The 17,208-nt window shown below is 38.9% G+C and overlaps 1 protein-coding gene across 1 annotated transcript in view; it reads right to left on the bottom strand.

Annotated features, from left to right (window-relative positions):
* Window positions 1–16,904, bottom strand: part of wnt9a (wingless-type MMTV integration site family, member 9A) — a 65,809-nt gene extending 48,905 nt beyond the window's left edge. The window contains exon 1 of the mRNA XM_056471002.1: window positions 16,739–16,904. Within this exon, the coding sequence (XP_056326977.1) occupies window positions 16,739–16,830 (92 nt within the window). The 5' untranslated portion in view covers window positions 16,831–16,904. The remainder of the gene's footprint in view (window positions 1–16,738) is intronic.
* Between the last annotated feature and the right edge of the window lie 304 nt (window positions 16,905–17,208).

The raw sequence follows: 17,208 nt of genomic DNA, 5'->3' as shown, positions 1-17,208 counted from the left end.
GTTTTAAAGCTATACGTAATTCTGGCTTCATAATTCGCGATCTCCAGAAATGTATATAGGGCTACGTTTTCAGAATGTTCCTATGTGGTATACATTGCTGGAAAACAATATATCGCAATATCAGATTTTTCCAATGTCATGCAACCCTAATAGCAAGCAAACGTTAAAAGCTCAATATCTGCTCAGTGTCAGCGAAACGAATTTCTGACCTCCAACCTTGACTGTGTTTGACTTGAATCTGTTGTCAGACACGTCCTTGAGGGACAAAAGGGCTTGAAAATCACTGCCTCCACTAAAAAAACAGCTCACTGTGTCAATGAGACAACATGGTGAATACTTAAAATAAAGGGTCCCACTTTATATTAGGTGGCCTTAATTAATATGTACTGTACTTACACTGAATTGAATCATTTGTTACATTGTACTTACTGTGTAAATACATGTTTTAACATTGTACTTACGATTGATTAAATACCTGCGTGTAATTACATCTTTAATTACACTGTTGACCATCCCATACACTTTAACCCACCCTTAAACCTACCCATAGCACCAAATCTGCCCTTAACCTGACCCGTATCCCACTTCAAGAGCACCAGAAGTGTTCTGCAATACATTATAAACACAGTGTACTTATTTTTTGATGCAAGTGCATAGTAGTTAAGTCCACCTAATATCAAATGGGGCCAAATAAAGTGTAGCCAAATAACCTCCTACTTCACAGGTAGAAGAATGCATGCATTTCAGACTGAATTGCCTGTCCCATCTAGCATTTAGCATTTAGCTATGCAATAGTGGCAGATCCAGCCAAGCAGCAGTGGCAGCCTGTTTTACATCTTTCCACCCACGCGTGTGGCAGCCAAAATCCTAATGACTCCCTTCATAATGATCACGCTAAAGCTAATGTTTACCTGTGGGGTGCGGTTAGCGTGGCAGGTTAGCGATTGCTGCTGATTAGCATTTGACAGGTGGATATATGGTAAAGACGTGCTGGATGTGTTTATTTGTTGGAGTTTTTGAATCAGCGGTGGCTGTGAAGGAGTGCTAAGTCTACAGGTGTTGTGTACTATATTGAGTTGTAGGCTTTATTTATTAGCAAGAAAAGTGTGACTATTTACTTAGCCTGAAGTGGTTTCAAACCTTTTAGAGTCTCTTCTTTCTGTTGAACGCAAATGAAGACATTCTGAACAACTACTGATTTTCTATAGCATTTGTTTTTCCTACTAAGGAAGTCAGTGGTTACAAGTTTTTAACTTTCTTCAATATATCCCCTACTGAAAAAAACAGCTTAAACCAGCCTAGGCTGGTTGGCTGGTTTTAGCTGGTCGACCAGCCTGGTTTTAGAGGGGTTTTGACCATTTCCAGGCTGGTTTCCAGCCATTTCCAGCCTGGTCTTAACTGGTCAAGCTGGAAAATGACCAGCTAAAACCAGCTTGACCAACCAAAACCAGCTATGTCCAGCTTAAACCAGGCTGGTCAACCTGGTCCTTTTTAGCTGGTCCTTTTCCAGCCTGACCAGCTAAGACCAGGCTGGAAATAGCTGGAAACCAGCCTGGAAATGGCCAAAACCCCTCTAAAACCAGGCTGGTCGACCAGCTAAAACCAGCCAACCAGCCTAGACTGGTTTAAGCTGGATTTTTCAGCAGGGTCTTCTTTTATAGTTTAACAGAAAGGTTTGGAACAAGTGAACGGTGAGTAAATGATGACTGAATATTCAGTTTTGGGTGAACTATCCCTTTAAAAATGCAAAAGCATTCATTGCGTGATGAAGCCTATTGGAATGCTGTTTGAATAACTCCAGAATTCAAGTTATGCAAGTATATACATTCTATGTGTGGGCTTATTGTTTTTTTTAATATTCAAATGATATTATAGGGTTATACGTAGGCAATACGGAATCTGCGCGCGCAGAAATCCGCAGATTTCCACAGATTTTCAGCCAATAGTAGAGTCTATTTATTTACTTGTGTAAATGTGTGTAAATCTATATTTATTCAGTTTTTAAATTAATTTCAGTAATATTATTTACAAATATGAGAATGTTCATATGATTTATTTACAATACAGTGTGCACTAGAATTTCTGTCTTTTAGTAGACATATAAGAGACTTGCTTTGTTTACCAAATAAGTGAATGTAGATGGATTTGTATTGTTAATATTAAATAAAAGTTAAAAATTTATTATATTTTATTTCATATATTAAGTTTTTAGATGCGATACTTCCAAAATTATATAGTTATATATTATTATATTTTATATTGCATAGATTTTTTACACAATTCTGCGCAGAAATAGCAAAAAATGTCTGCAGACCCTAGTTATAAGTTATTTAGTAAAGTCTTAAAAAAGTTTAATAAAGTTATCTGCATCTCAGAATCTGCATGTTTTGTTTCTCAATGCTTTTGTTTTTAACCCAGGCTGATTGGAAATATGTGCCTCGGACCACATTTTTTGCTAAATGTAAAATACATTGCTCTGGGTACATTTCTTTACACGTTTCAGATGACAAATCTACTAGAGCTGGGGTGTCAAATCAAAACTTGGTATGGGCCGCACTGAGTGTTGTAAATAAAGTCAGGGGCCGTACATGCACATTCTTAAAAAATTATTTATTGGAGAAAATAAAAGTGTATTAACGACTGTGTAACATCTCTTACACTTCATTAAACCACATTTATCAAAATAGCAAGGTTTTACATTTAATTTTATTTTGGACCACATTTGTGTCACAGCAGCTTTTTTCTCTATCAAAACATGAAGGTCTCTAACCAATATAAGCATAAAACAGTACAGTAGGCTAGCATAGAACAGTAGTCTACTTTAAAAACCATTTCATATTCAGAAAAACTGATAATAACACAAAAAGCCAACAACTGATATACAACATTGTAACAAGCAACAGATGGCTTCTGATATTGTATTATTAAACTTATTCTTTTAGCTTTAAAAAAGCAACCTGATCATGAAATGATGAGGATTTCAGAGAGAAACAAAATTAAAGCAAAATATTTATTAGTGGGCTATTAGATAAATGGTAGTCTATATAAAAAATAAATGGTAATAAATTGTATTATTTCTATTATTTTGCTTCAAAGGACACTTGTAATATATGAATAAATATATGAATAAATGTTTCCCTCCATGGTTGAAATTGTCAATATTCTCTGTCCATTTTGCGTTTTTTTACCATTATGCTAGTCCCAGAAATATTTTCCCTTGTTTACATTTAGTGTAACGTTATGCTAACGTCTAAATTAGAGAGCAGGGTGAAGTGCAACAGCACCACCTGCGTCTCAATATTGTAATGGTCACAGACCTAATGTTTAAAGCGGGCCACTTGAACTTCATTACCAAAACTTGTTGTTGGGGCTGATTAAATGTTCTGACGGGCCACATTTGGCCCGCGGGCCTTCTAATTGACACATGTGTACTAGAGATTACCCTAAAACTTGGGGTATTTTTTGTTGCAAGTTTCAGATATAAATCCTTCCACCTCCATAAAAAAGGCAGAGCTAGTCAGATCACCAAGGCTGCATCCGAAATTGCATACTTTCATACTTTACAGTACATTAAAAACAGTATGTGAGCCGATTAGTATGTCTGAAGTCATAGAATTCTAAAAACAGTATAAAAGAAGTACCCGGATGACTTTCTACTTCCAGCGAGATTCTGAAGTGCACATCTGATGAACGCTACGATATCCCATGATGGAGAATTCATGAATGGCAGTGAAGCGATGCAACTGACATGGGTAGGTCATGTGATCATGACAAAATGGTGGACGTAGTATGTCCGAGTTCCATTCATGCTGCTCACGTTCATACTGTATAGAACGTACTTTTCTAATAGTCCAGTACTAAATTAAAATTGAAATGCAGTACCTACTGAGTAGTAGCCAATTTCGGAAGCAGCCCAAGAGAACCACTGACCTAAACCCTTCCCTAAACCCAACCGATAGTGTTTTCTAAAGCCAACCAATAGTGTTTTCTAAAGCAAATGTAAGAAGAAAGTCCATTGCCACCACAAACACAAGTGCTTTGCATCACAAATACAACACTGTACAAACTAAGCTACTGAGCAAACTGACCACACCAGAAAGCATGTCCATATGGAGTTAGATGTGACGTAAATGTATTCAATTACAAATCATAGACTGTGTTTTGTTGTGGAATTTATTTGGTGTTTTGCAACGAATTGCACAAGAATACTCCTTAATTCATCGATAGTTGTCCCTTTAAATATCACTAGTGTGAAAAGAGGAATAAAAGCTGCTTTCATTGTACTGCCCCCTAGTGTTCATTTCATCAACAAACTGCAGTCAAAGGTGTGTTGAAGTACATTTGTATGGCTTCACAAAAAAAGTAGACTGATTTACAGCATGAATTTATCCGCAAAAGGTCTGCCTCGCAATAACAAAACTCTCCCGAATAGCAAGGAGAGGACGGGACAACCGTTGAGTGACGCAAAAACGGGATGAGAAAAAGTCACCACGACCATTTCCAGTCACTGTGGGCTGTGGCTAATCTGGATTCCCAACACCAGTCAACTGGCACAATGGCTGAGAGGTTGAGAAATACCATGTTGTAAATTTGTCTGAAACACCCACAGGGAGGCTGCAGATATGCGCACAAGCAGGATGGCTAAAAAATAAAATCAATCGGACACGGATAGATGCTCCAAAAGGTTTAAAGCATTTCACAAAAAGAGAAGCGTTTTCCATGTGCTAGGGCGGCCAGATGGGTGAGGATGGGATGTTTATTCAATCGGCACTAATATTTTGTTTGGCAAGGTCACATGAGAATGTACTTAAAATCATTAACAGAGTTGCTAGCCTACTACAGCTGTAACCAGGAGTAATATCCAAAGGAAAAGTTAATGGACAATACCTACCAAGCACATCCCATAAGGAAGCGTTACAGGATTTCTCAGTTGTTTTAATGATCAACTAAAGCTTGTTTAGAAAAAAAATGTCCGTTGTTGAGATAAGATTGAGAGCGTTTTGGCATTGTCCAGCGTGTACAATGCAAAAAAAATCATCACGATGATTTGTGCATAACTGAGATTTATTTCTAGACCATTGTTGTCTTCTAGCGCTTTCATGTAATGCTGTTTGGTTTCTAAAGTGCTCCAGTTGGTTTCAGTCTGCAGTCCAGAAAGCAAACCTCCACGTTTTGTTATTATTATTTTATAGTCCCTAGAATAGTCTCAGGTTTCTAGTGTTCAAAAAAAAAAAAGTCAATTGTTGACGTAAGATTGAGAGCATTTTGGCATTGTCCAGCGTATACAATGCAAAAAAATATGATTGAGATTTATTTTTTGACCATTGATGTCTTCTAGCACTTTCAGGTAATGCTGTTTGGTTTCTAGAGTGCTCCAGTTGGTTTCAGTTCGCAGTCTAAAAAGCCGACCTCCGCATTTTTTTATTATTATTTTATAGTCCCGAATAGTCTCAGGTTTCTAGTATTCAAAAAAAAGTGAGTTATTGAGATAAGATTGAGCGCATTTTGGCATTGTCCAGCGTATACGATGCAAAAAAAAAAATCATCACCATGATTTGTGCATAATTGAGATTTATTTTTAGACCATTGATGATTTCTAGCGCTTTCATGTAATGCTGTTTGGTTTCTAGAGTGCTCAAGTTGGTTTGAGTCTGCAGTCCAGAAAGCCGACCTTCACATTTTTTTAAATTATTATTTTATAGTCCCTAAAATAGTTTCAGGTTTCTAGTATTCAAAGAAAAAAAAATCAATTGTTGACGTAAGATTGAGAGCTTTTTGGCATTGTCCAGCGTATACAATGCAAAAAAAATCATCACCATGATATATGCATAATTGAGATTTATTTCTAGACCATTGATGTCTTCTAGCGCTTTCATGTAATGCTGTTTGGTTTCTAGAGTGCTCCAGTTGGTTTCAGTCTGCAGTCCAGAAAGCCGACCTTCACATTTTTTTATTATTATTTTATAGTCCCTAGAAATGTTTCAGGTTTCTATTATTCAAAGAAAAAATGTCAGTTGTTGAAATAAGACTCGGATTATTTTGCCATTGTCCAGCGTATACAATGCAAAAAAAAAAACATCACCATGATATATGCATGATTGAGATTTATTTCTAGACAGTTAATATCTTCTAGCGCTTTCAGGTAATGCTGTTTGGTTTCTAGAGTGCTCCAGTTGGTTTCAGTCTGCAGTCTAGAAAGCAAACCTCCACTTTTTTTATTATTATTTTATAGTCCCTAGAAATGTCTCAGGTTTCTAGTATTCAAAGAAAAAAAGTCAGTTTTTGAGGCAAGACTGAGAGCATTTTGGCATTGTCCAGCGTATACAATGCAAAAAAAAAAAAACATCATCTTGATATGTGCACGATTGAGATTTTTTCTAAACCATTGATGTCTTCTAGCACTTTCATGTAATGCTGTTTGGTTTTCAGAGTGCTCCGGTTGGTTTTTGTCTGCAGTCCAGAAAGCCGACCTCCACCTTTTTTTATTATTATTTTATAGTCTCAGGTTTCTAGTGTTCAAAGTAGTAATACATCTTTCCTCAACAAGACACATGATTTGAGGTATCAGTCATGCCCACAGCACAAATGGTGCGGGACAGGTTAAGCATTTAACAAATTTAATAGTTTTCAGTTTAATACCCAAGCATGAGGGTGGCACGGCAGGCTCAGTTAGTAGTGAATGAACAGTTTTCCCTGAGGTGGCATGAATTTCCGAAAGCCAGTCCAAAAACATGCAAGCATGAGTGAACTGCCTAGAATAAATCCGATGTGTGGGAACTACAATATGCTGTCCTAGTAAGATTCAGATTTTTTTTTTCTTAATTAAATGATGCTTTATTGTAAACTGCTGTCATTAAGCATGGGACGATAGCTGTTTTCAAGGTATACCGCGGTTTGGAAAAGTCAAGGTTTTAAAACCGCCAGAATTTTCTGTAATATCATTCCTAAGGTGTGTGTAAGATTTTTTTATTTACTTTTTTTGTTTGTTTTTTAGGACAACAGTATCTCCAGCAGAAAAAATATCCAAAGATGTCGTTTTAAATTGTAAAGAAATCAGTGTTTTTGAAACAAATGAAGACAGCAGAAGTCAATGATTCGTTTGAATTATTCAGCTTGACATGTTTACTGCTCCAAAATATCATAAATCTTTCAAAAAATAAAATATAATGTGTTCAAAGGGGGAAAAGTTTTTGTTTGTTACCCAGACATTTAAAAAGAAAATATTTCAGAGCAGTAATAACAATACTTTGATACCGTGAAACCATGATATTTTTATCCAAGGTTATCATACCATCAGAATCTTATACCGGCCCATGTCTAGCTGTTATACTTATTGTCATATTTTAACATGCATTTACACACCAATAATCGGCTAAAAATGAAAAATTGTGACGATTTGACGGTTTCTGAAGAGAAAACAATATATATTTTATATCATATTTGTAAAGAAACTTGTCCTGTAGTCCACCAGTGCTCTTTTAGTTATCAAGGAATGAACACATTACTGTAGAGTATTATAATATTGACAAAAAAGTCAAAAATGCATTGTTTTACTATAATATTCAGGAAAGAATGTAAACACTGATTTATATTATCAATGAACACTCACTTCCCTCACTTTAATATATTTTTTTCTCTCAACAAGAATTTAACATGTCGGCATCAATAGCCTAGTGGTTAGTGTGGTGACCTGAGTTCGATTCCCGGCTCGATTTGCCGATCCTTCCCCTATCTCTGATCAACACACTTTCCTGTCTGTAAATCTCCAATGTCCTATCAGTAAAGGTGAAAACCCCTGAAAAATATTATTAATAATACAAAGATAAATGATAATGGCATTATAAACTACATTAAGCATACATAACAAGCCTAAACTAACTAATTAATATATTTCTGAAATTGTTAGCCATAGCTTTTCACAGAAATTGTGTTGGCAACAGCTTATTTTACAGTCCGGTTAGACATGAACATACTCTACTAATCATAGCCATTAGATAAACCGGGTAATAACTAATCACTATCCCCAAACCTACCCCTGAACCTAACCTTAACCCATGTAGTTGCCTTATACAACCCAAACAAGTCCACATCCTGTAAAACAAAGCGTATTTTCCAAGATTAACTCATCTGGAGACCTCAGAGATCTCAGTATTGGAGATATTAACAAGCAACAATATCCTAGATAAGACTCTAAATGTAATAGAGTAGGACACACACTGGTGCATACAGTACCGTGCGTGTGGTTAGTATTAGTAAGAGGTTTAATCGTGGAGCTCGACACGGGTCAGCTGCTCAGCGATGGTAAGTGTGTGACTGGCACTGCATGGGTGCGCCACAGAGCTCCACATGACTCTACCTACAGTATCGACCTCACACCATGGCACTGAGAAGCCCAGCACCCAGTGACAGGTACGAGAGCTGCTATACTCTCTTATTTGGGCTCCCACTGAAAGCCCTTTCTAAAAGCATGCAAGCATAGACTTTAAATGAGGTGTTTGTACCATACCTGTCAACATCCATTCAAACATTCATTTTCTTTTGGCTTAGTCCCTGATTATCAGGAGCCGCCACAGCGGAATAAACCACCAACTATTCTGGCATATGTTTGATGCAGCGGATGCCCTTCCAGCCGCAATCCAGCACTGGGAAACACCTATACACTCATTCACACACACACTGATACACTACGGCTGATTTTTAGTTCATCCAATTCACTTGTAGCGCATGTGTTTGGACTGTGGGGGAAACCGAAGCACCCGTAGGAAATCCAAGCTACAAAGAAATGCCAACTAGTCCAGCGACTCGAACCAGCGACCTTTTTGCAGTGAGGTAACAGTGTCAGTAACGTAGCACTTATGGTTTTTATTGAAAAGCTGCATGACAATATAATGACACAGCATCCATGGCACATCGATCATCTTCATTTCCAAGAGGAGACCAAAATGCCTTTAATGGAACCAATTAATCTTTAAATGCTGGCTAAGCTAGTTCCAGTTATTTATATTTTGCTGCTGACTGAAATTGCATGACTTTTCCCACATATTAGAGACTATGGTATGGATAAGTATACTTTGAGTTACTTAGAGGAACCAAAGAGCGAAATGCATTTTACAGAACTATTTAATCCTAAAATGCAAGCTTTTATTCTAAGGGTACATTAGTTATAGTTATTTATATCTATCTTTTTCAACAATTCATACATTACAGTTAAAGCTACAATAAGTGTGTCTTTTACAAGCTCGACTGATGTCCGATTTAACCCTCTACTGCACGATGTCACCGTATGACAACATGATACTTATGTTTATTTCCCTGCCACTGTTTCTTAAAGACCAACATTAATTTTTTTTTGTTGGAAAGAGAAGACCTTAGAGTAGCCAATGATGTGCTTTGGTTAAGTCACATGACATGCAGTGTTTTTCTGTAGCGTGAATTCTGACAGACTGGCGTTTATTGTGAGTAGTTGCTGAATGCAAATGTAGAGTCAATAAAAACAAAGGATCAAATTATGTCAGATCCACAAAAACATCTGAAACATCACCTCCTGTAAGTTGAGACATATTCACAACAAAAAAAAAAATGTTTAATCAAATTAGTTTCTTGTAAATTGACCAAATGTATGCGTTACCAAATGGCAACACTGTCCAATAGTGGAATACGCAATATTGCGATGGGTTAGCTAGCTAGCAAGGTCAGCTGTGAACTTTTAAGTTGTAACAATAACAACATCAATGCTAGTAATATAATGTTAATTAGTTGTATGTTAATGATATTTGCATTATGGATAAAATCTAGTTTTAATGGCAATACTACTTTTGAATAGATATGAGGAGCAGTGTATTACATTTACATTTAGTCATTTAGCAGATGCTTTTATCCAAAGCGACTTACAAATGAGGACAAGGAAGCAATTTACACAACTATAAGAGCAGCAGTGAACAAGTGCTATAGACAAGTTTCAGGTGTGTAAAGTCTAAGAAGCAAAGCATTAGATTTTTTTTTTTTTGAGAGAGAGAGAGAGAGTACAGTTAGTTGTATAGCCAGAGAGGCAGTTACAGATTATGAGGGAAAGTGGAGACTAAATAGTTGAGTTTTTAGTCGTTTCTTGAAGACAGCAAGTGACTCTGCTGTTCTGATGTAGTTAGGGAGTTCATTCCACCAACTGGGCAGATTGAATGCGAGAGTTCGGGAAAGTGATTTCTTCCCTCTTAGGGAAAGGAGCAAAACTGTGCAGAGCTGCGGCCCTCCAGGAATTGAGTTTGAGACCTATGACCCAAGGGTTTTTAATCAGAAAAACAATCAAAGTGGCATCCCTTCAGGTTCCCTCAGTGCTCACTCATTTTCATTTACTGACTATATAAGGATAGTATAGTAGTGGTTTAATTTAGGGAATAGTGAATGAGGGACGATTTCAGAGACCACCTATATGTTCTGCTTGAAAAGAACATACCAGTGTGTTTAAGGATGGAGCTCAAATCTGAGAAATAATATCTTTGTTTCTTCACATAACACACACCAACGTAAGCAGCTGTAGCATCCTAAAAACCCCTAGTTTGACGCAAGCACATTGGACGCACCCTTTGAAGGTACGTGCTGTTTTGAGATCAACACCCAGCCAAATGTGCATGTATGGTTCATAGCTCAGGGTTTTTACAGTCATCTTATGGTTTTTCAGCCATCTAATCTTGGCTGTAGTCACTGATCATTTTGGCCCGCAGTCCACCCAAAGGCCCTATGTGGAGGAAAATGGTCTGTGGTGGGAGACGGAAAACACATGACAGAGTAGTGCCACTAATTAACGTCATTTCATCAATCCTTGACCACCGAAAGCTATTCGGATTCCATACTGGCTTTCCGGTTTTCCTCCTGTCTGCAATGCCCATCACGGCATTTCCAACTTCAACCTACATATCTGCAAAACACACAGCTGATTGGGTTACGGTAGAAGCGGGACCCGCCCTCTCTTAAAAAACCGAGGCAGACCACCAAACTGCGGTCGGAGCCGTGCTACCAGAATATTGAGCCGTTTTGGATGCAAGTGTGCCAAACACATTTAAAGACATTCCCCAGAGCAATAATACCATATAATCAAGGCAGGGTTGGGATGACTCCTGCGGGAGAAGCCATTCTCACAGCTTGTCGAGAAAGCCATTGAGGAAAAACAAACCGGTAGGAATACAGAGACAAGAATTGATGTTTTTCAAGTGGTTACTTGAAATGTCATGAAACCCAATGTTTGTAATCTGAAGTGCGTTTACAGAAGAAGTGCGTTTCCAGCACACATACACACTTCTGTTAGGTTGGAAAAGATGTGTCTGTTCGATCAAGCCTTAACAATGGTACCGTAAGAGAAATATGTATACGATTATGGGTGTGTATGCAGCCGGCAAAGGAAGTGGTCACATGTGAGGATCTTCAGTTGCAGACACTGCTATTCTCTGGCACTGAAAGGCGATCCACCGCAGCTCGGGCAGCAGCTCTCATCAACATTCCCAAGCACAAGTCTAGTCGAGAGATTAAATCTGAAGTCTCATGCAAACTGCCTCCGTACAGGGGCTTTCCTATGAGCGGTGGCCAAAAATGCCATTGCAAACAGATCAAACTGACCACAGATACCTTCGGAAAAAAAACGTCTGCTCTGTCTTTATCCTTGTCACACAGCTCTCTGTGCTCATATCTGTTTTTGCCACTCATTTCCCACTCTCCTAAGGTTTCATAAAGGAGCAGATGATGATTGAAGAGCAGAGCACTTTTACAGTAGTCATTGCACCCCCTGCTGGAAACATCAGGCACTGAAATTATACCTACTGATGACTGACAAAACATTACTTGTTCATTACTTAAACTGTATCAGAGGGGAAAATGAACGATGAACTACATGAGATTTCACTGCAGATCTGCAAACTAAGGTCTGAGAGTCAGGAGTCTAGTTTCTCCTATGTAAAACACTGTAGATGCCTCGGACCTGCTTCTGGGAGATGGAAATATACCAGAAGCAGAGCCCTTTTTAAGGGGTTTTGATGCACATACACATGCAAGCCATTGCAGCCAACATATTCAACGCAGGGTTTTGGAACATGCAAGAAACAGAGGTGCAGGGGTGGTTAGACTCGACCTCAGACATCACGCCCACAGACCATTGGCTGAACGTCTGATGAATAACGCACACAAAATGTAAAACTCTTTGAGAGCTTCAAAGTCAGCATTTCATTGGTTGAGTTCTACGGGATCTCTGGGAGACTTGTGTGTCACGGTCTTTCTTTCGCATTCTGGAAGAAACACTGTTGTGAGACACTGTTAGGATCAAATAAACACTGGAATTTCACAGCATAGACTGGATTATGACAACTGAACATAGTCTTAAAATCATCTTTTTTACTGCATGATGACCTATAATGTCATTTGCATTTTCATGCTTCCATACAGTACAAAACTTGGGCAGTCCTTGCACAAGGAAACACGCAAAGCACTTCTTCAATCAGTTTGAAGGTCTGGTTATGCAAGACTAAAGGTTGATTTATACTTCTGCGTCGAGTGATTGATGTGACCCACGGTGCCTCCCTTGCGCGTAGTCTTGCATTTATACTTCTGTGCGATGTTTGTGTTGCTCTGAAATAACACTTCAAAAACGCTAGCTGGCAGTGAGGCTTTATGTTTGTCTGTGTGGAGTTTCTTCGTGGGTGTTTTTTTTTACCTTAATGTACAAGTAGCTAAAACTGGCTCATTCAGAGGCGGGAACCAGCAGACGTGCAACAACTTTAATCATAAGGTAAACACAAAACAAAAGTTTCCATTTAGAGCTCCTTCACGGGACTCGACACTTGTAAACACTTTCTCCAACAGGTTCGCTCGGCTTTCGGTCCTGCCCACACTGGTCAGAGCTACCAAGCTGACCAATCACAGAGCTTGCGCTACACGTCCTTGCGACGTGTAGTTAAATTTTTTGAGAGATGCCCATCAGAGTCGGCATCACACACGGTGAGGGCTGTGTGACCGCACAAAGGCTAAATACGCAGAAGTATAAATCAGCCTTAAAGGTGGGAATACAGTGTGAATTCTGATGCCTGGAAGATTGCATGTGCATGTACACTTCATGATTGAGTGTATGTCAAAGTCCTTTGGATGGTCATCATGTGTGTATGAACTATAAAGGCTAATCCACTGTAAATGATCATCTTTGACTGTTCTATCATCATCCAGTGCTTGCTGTTCAGCAAGTTTATCCTCCTGATTCACTCCAAAAAATTACTTTTGCTGCTTGTTGCTGCAAGTTTTTTGGAACTTATTTGTTCAATGTTCCATTCACTTGAATTAGTAAAGACTATTAAGTTAACTTAATAGATTAGTGTCAGAACAACATGAAGGAACTGTGTGGAACCCAGGATTTTTTACAGTGTTGCTCAACTTCAGGTGGATTGACAGATTGGCTCATTCAGCTGCACACACTTCACTAATTCGAATTCAAGCTCACAAATTTTTTCACATGTTTAAATATGATCAGTAGCTTGTGAGCCACTTGGCTAAAAACTTCTTTTATACGGTACGAGCCACAACCATATGAGCATCGATTTCCATATGACAGTAAAAATTGCACCATTTACATCCTGCTTAAAGGGGACCTATTTAGCCCATTTTCTTACAAGATGTAACATAAGTCCTTGGGGTCCCTAGAGTGTATATGTGTTTCAGCTCAAAATACCCCACAAATAATGTTTCATAACTCTTTGAAACTGCCCCTTCTAGGCTTTGATGCTAATTGTGCTGTTTTGGAGACTGTCGCTTTAAATTCAACTGAGATCCTGCCCTTTCAAAAGAGGGCAAAGCATATAGATGCCTATGTGTCAGCATAGTGGCAGATTCAAAAACCGGACTAGCATCCTTTGCTAATGAGGGACAGATCATCACTAATGGGCGGGGCTTTCCCTCTTCTGATAACATACAAAGGGAGAATGTCAATCAAAGTGTTTCTGCAGGCTGTTTTTAATCAAGTCTGATTATAAAAAATGTAATTAATCAATTTTTATCATTAGAAGCTGGTTATATTCACAGACTGTTACCACACAACTGTGTTTAAACCCCTTACAAAAGTGATTTTTGCATAATAGGTACCCTTTAAGTCGCAGTTAAACTTACTGCTAAACCATTAACTACTAGAAAGATATTTGACACATTTTACTGTATCAACTGATAATTATTTTATGACTAAGGATTTCAAGTTTATCACCAGTGTTTCTTTTAATTGCCAAAAGACTTCTAGTTGAGCTAAAAATGCGACACTTCAGAGCTTTTAATATGATTTTAGACACTTTGCTGACAATAACCAGCATCTCTCACACACACACAAAAAAGCTGTAAATATTTATCCTCATTTCAATTCAGGTATGCTTTTAGGACAGAAGTTCCCCACATGTGACCCCAGGCTGGCCTCCATTGGAGATCTGCATAAACTTGTCAAAGCCAGGCACAAAAGAATCTCATTCCATGGATGTTCAGGTCTTATTTTCCCCATGCTTTCCCAACACGTAACCTCTTCTGCCTTCTCCCTTCAGGCTGTTTGAGGTGAGCGCCGCACTTAGACGAAAAAGCGTGCAACCCCCATATTTCCTTGTTCCACCGCCACCACACTTTTGTCCCCAACCAACCAACCTGGGACTGCTGTTGAATGAGATGCCGTCGAAACAAACACGGGGCACCTGCTGCAACAGGCTGGATGGGACGAGGTGGTTAAAACTAAGTATTTGCATTCTTGTGGCCAGCATGACAATTTCAGCAGCGCCTCAGCAAGGCAAGGAATCCCACCCAACCCTCAGAGACGCAGACCGAGGTCAAACAGAGACTGTGTTTAGGTTTCACATATGTTCCACCGCACTGGGGAAATTGGGTATGCAACATTGACCCTCTATTTAAGTAAATCAGTGCCCAGAAGATGCAGCATACGCCTCATGGAAGGTATTTATTTGCACGTTAGATGAAGCAAGTGTGTCAGACGGTAATGATTTCATGCTGTCCCTGGCGTGCGTGAATGGCAGGTTCAAATGGCAGGTTTGATTTGCGATTGTATTGCTGTTTTGGAGAGCTGCCCATGCACCTCATTGACTACAGAGTCCAGCAATCTGGAAAGCGACAACCATATCAGCATTCAGAAATGAACGCTCACTGTGCGAGATAAGAAAGGACACCAGTAATGCCATCGTGAATACACCGCTAATGAGTTTCCTATAGTTTGTTTTCATGACCCGATAACATGGAAGTACAAGCAATTTCCGTCAAAGTGCTGAAACTGGCAAAGTTGGAATAGTTTTGAACAATGGCTAGTTAGCCTCATGACAAATTGAACGTTACAAATATCGGGACGTTTATTAGATGCGGCCTCTTGACATTGCATATCTGCTCAGTATCGGACATCTTTTCTTTCCGTTTAATGTGCCAGAAAAACAAGGCGCAAATATTTCTTAAGAGGCTAGTTCCGATTGATAAAAATCTCTCAGATCAAATAATGGAGACTATAAATTTTTATATGAAGTACAATCCCACCCATGAGAACACAGTCCAGCATTTATTAAATTTATTGACTTCCTAAGAGGGGTTAGACCCAATCTACAACCACTGCAGCCCAACAAACCGGTTTACAGCTTCATAATGTTCAATGGGGCCTGAGGGAGCCACTCCCGCCCTGGCCCTTGATTTGCCCCAACAATGTCCTCTCCTTTGCACACCTTTTTGCACACAATCTTCCATCACTGCTCACTTTGAGCCAAGAGAAATAAGGACACAATGATATCATTAGAGAAATAATGATGTCAAACGCCCACCTGTCCGTGGAATGGTTCCAAAGCTAGACTCATTTAGTCCACTGCTATATTCCATCTAAATACTGTATACATAGAAGTGTTTCACAAGCACTTTTACGCTCCAAACCTGGTTTCAAACTTGTTGATACAAGTGACAATGGCTCAAAGACGATGATTGAAAGTTAAACACATGTTTCTCGAAACATGAAGTTCTGGTGTGACCGCTGAAAGGCGCGTAATGGAAGAATATCAATAAGCAGAAATGCACGCGTCATGAGAGGAACACATTCCAAAGGCGTTCCCGCGGTATCACAATTACCTCAATTAAAATTATGCTAGGGGAATGTTTACAGGGGGAATTGGGGAAACTGTAAATTCAACTCAACATTCTTGAACTTGCGCTTATTAAAGTTAGTGAGCGAGCAAAGCGGGGGTGCCAAACAAAGAAAAAAAAAAACGAGTGTTTATGCTGGATGAAGAAATATTATCTGCGATCTGAACAGACGTTTTGGCCACCAGGTTAGAGATACTCGTAGCTTTATTGTTAACAGCTGTTGAGAGCTGCTCGTGTCTAATTTTTTTCATTCCTCTACAAGCATCTATTAAAAAGACCAACCTGACCGGCTTGTACCTGCCATTCAAAACGCAACACTGAATTGAGAAACGACGTTCTGATATGATATAGTTTTGTGCCATTTAATGAATGTGCAAGTAACATCTGGAGCTTCATGCAAACATTTAATGTATAAACGAGAACATCACTCTCACTGAAACGCAACAGGTTGTTTGTTATATGAACAGACCCTCACTAAATAGCATTTCTCCATACTATTGAGGAGCTCTTTTTTCGTTCATGATATTGATTTATTATTTTACATCTCTGTTTTGTCTATTCATATATCATACAAGCATTAAGAATGAGCTTAAGGAAGAGTTCTTCTGCCTACCCGAAGTAAGCCGTGCTCGGTCCGGGCAGGCTGATCAGATGCACTATAATGGTAAATGATAACCATCCCAGGAGAAGGTGTCCATCCAGCATTTTGTAGCGGCTCTGGGGCAGCTCATTTCGTTCGTCCTGAGTTGCTGTGTAAAATCCCTGCTTGTGAGAACCGCACTTCTTATACACTGCGAGGATTTCTCACTGCGCTCCTCCCCATTCACTTACAGCAGAGAGAGAGAGAGAGAGAGAGAGAGAGAGAGAGAGAGAGAGAGAGAGAGAGAGAGAACTGAGCAAGCAGCTGGATTTAAAAGTAAGTCTGGCTTAATTATTTACGTTTGCCGTATTGGGAAGACTAATAGATTTGGCGAAAGCATGACAATTAGCATATAGGCTAATCGTAAACATATTGACATGTATCCCCACAAAAAGAAGTAGCCTACTTTAAGTTATTATTAATTAAGTACGTTATAATGCTAC

This window comes from Danio aesculapii, chromosome 2 (genome assembly GCF_903798145.1).
Source record: "Danio aesculapii chromosome 2, fDanAes4.1, whole genome shotgun sequence".
Lineage (NCBI taxonomy): Eukaryota > Metazoa > Chordata > Actinopteri > Cypriniformes > Danionidae > Danio > Danio aesculapii.
This window is presented reverse-complemented; position numbering and strand designations above follow the sequence as displayed.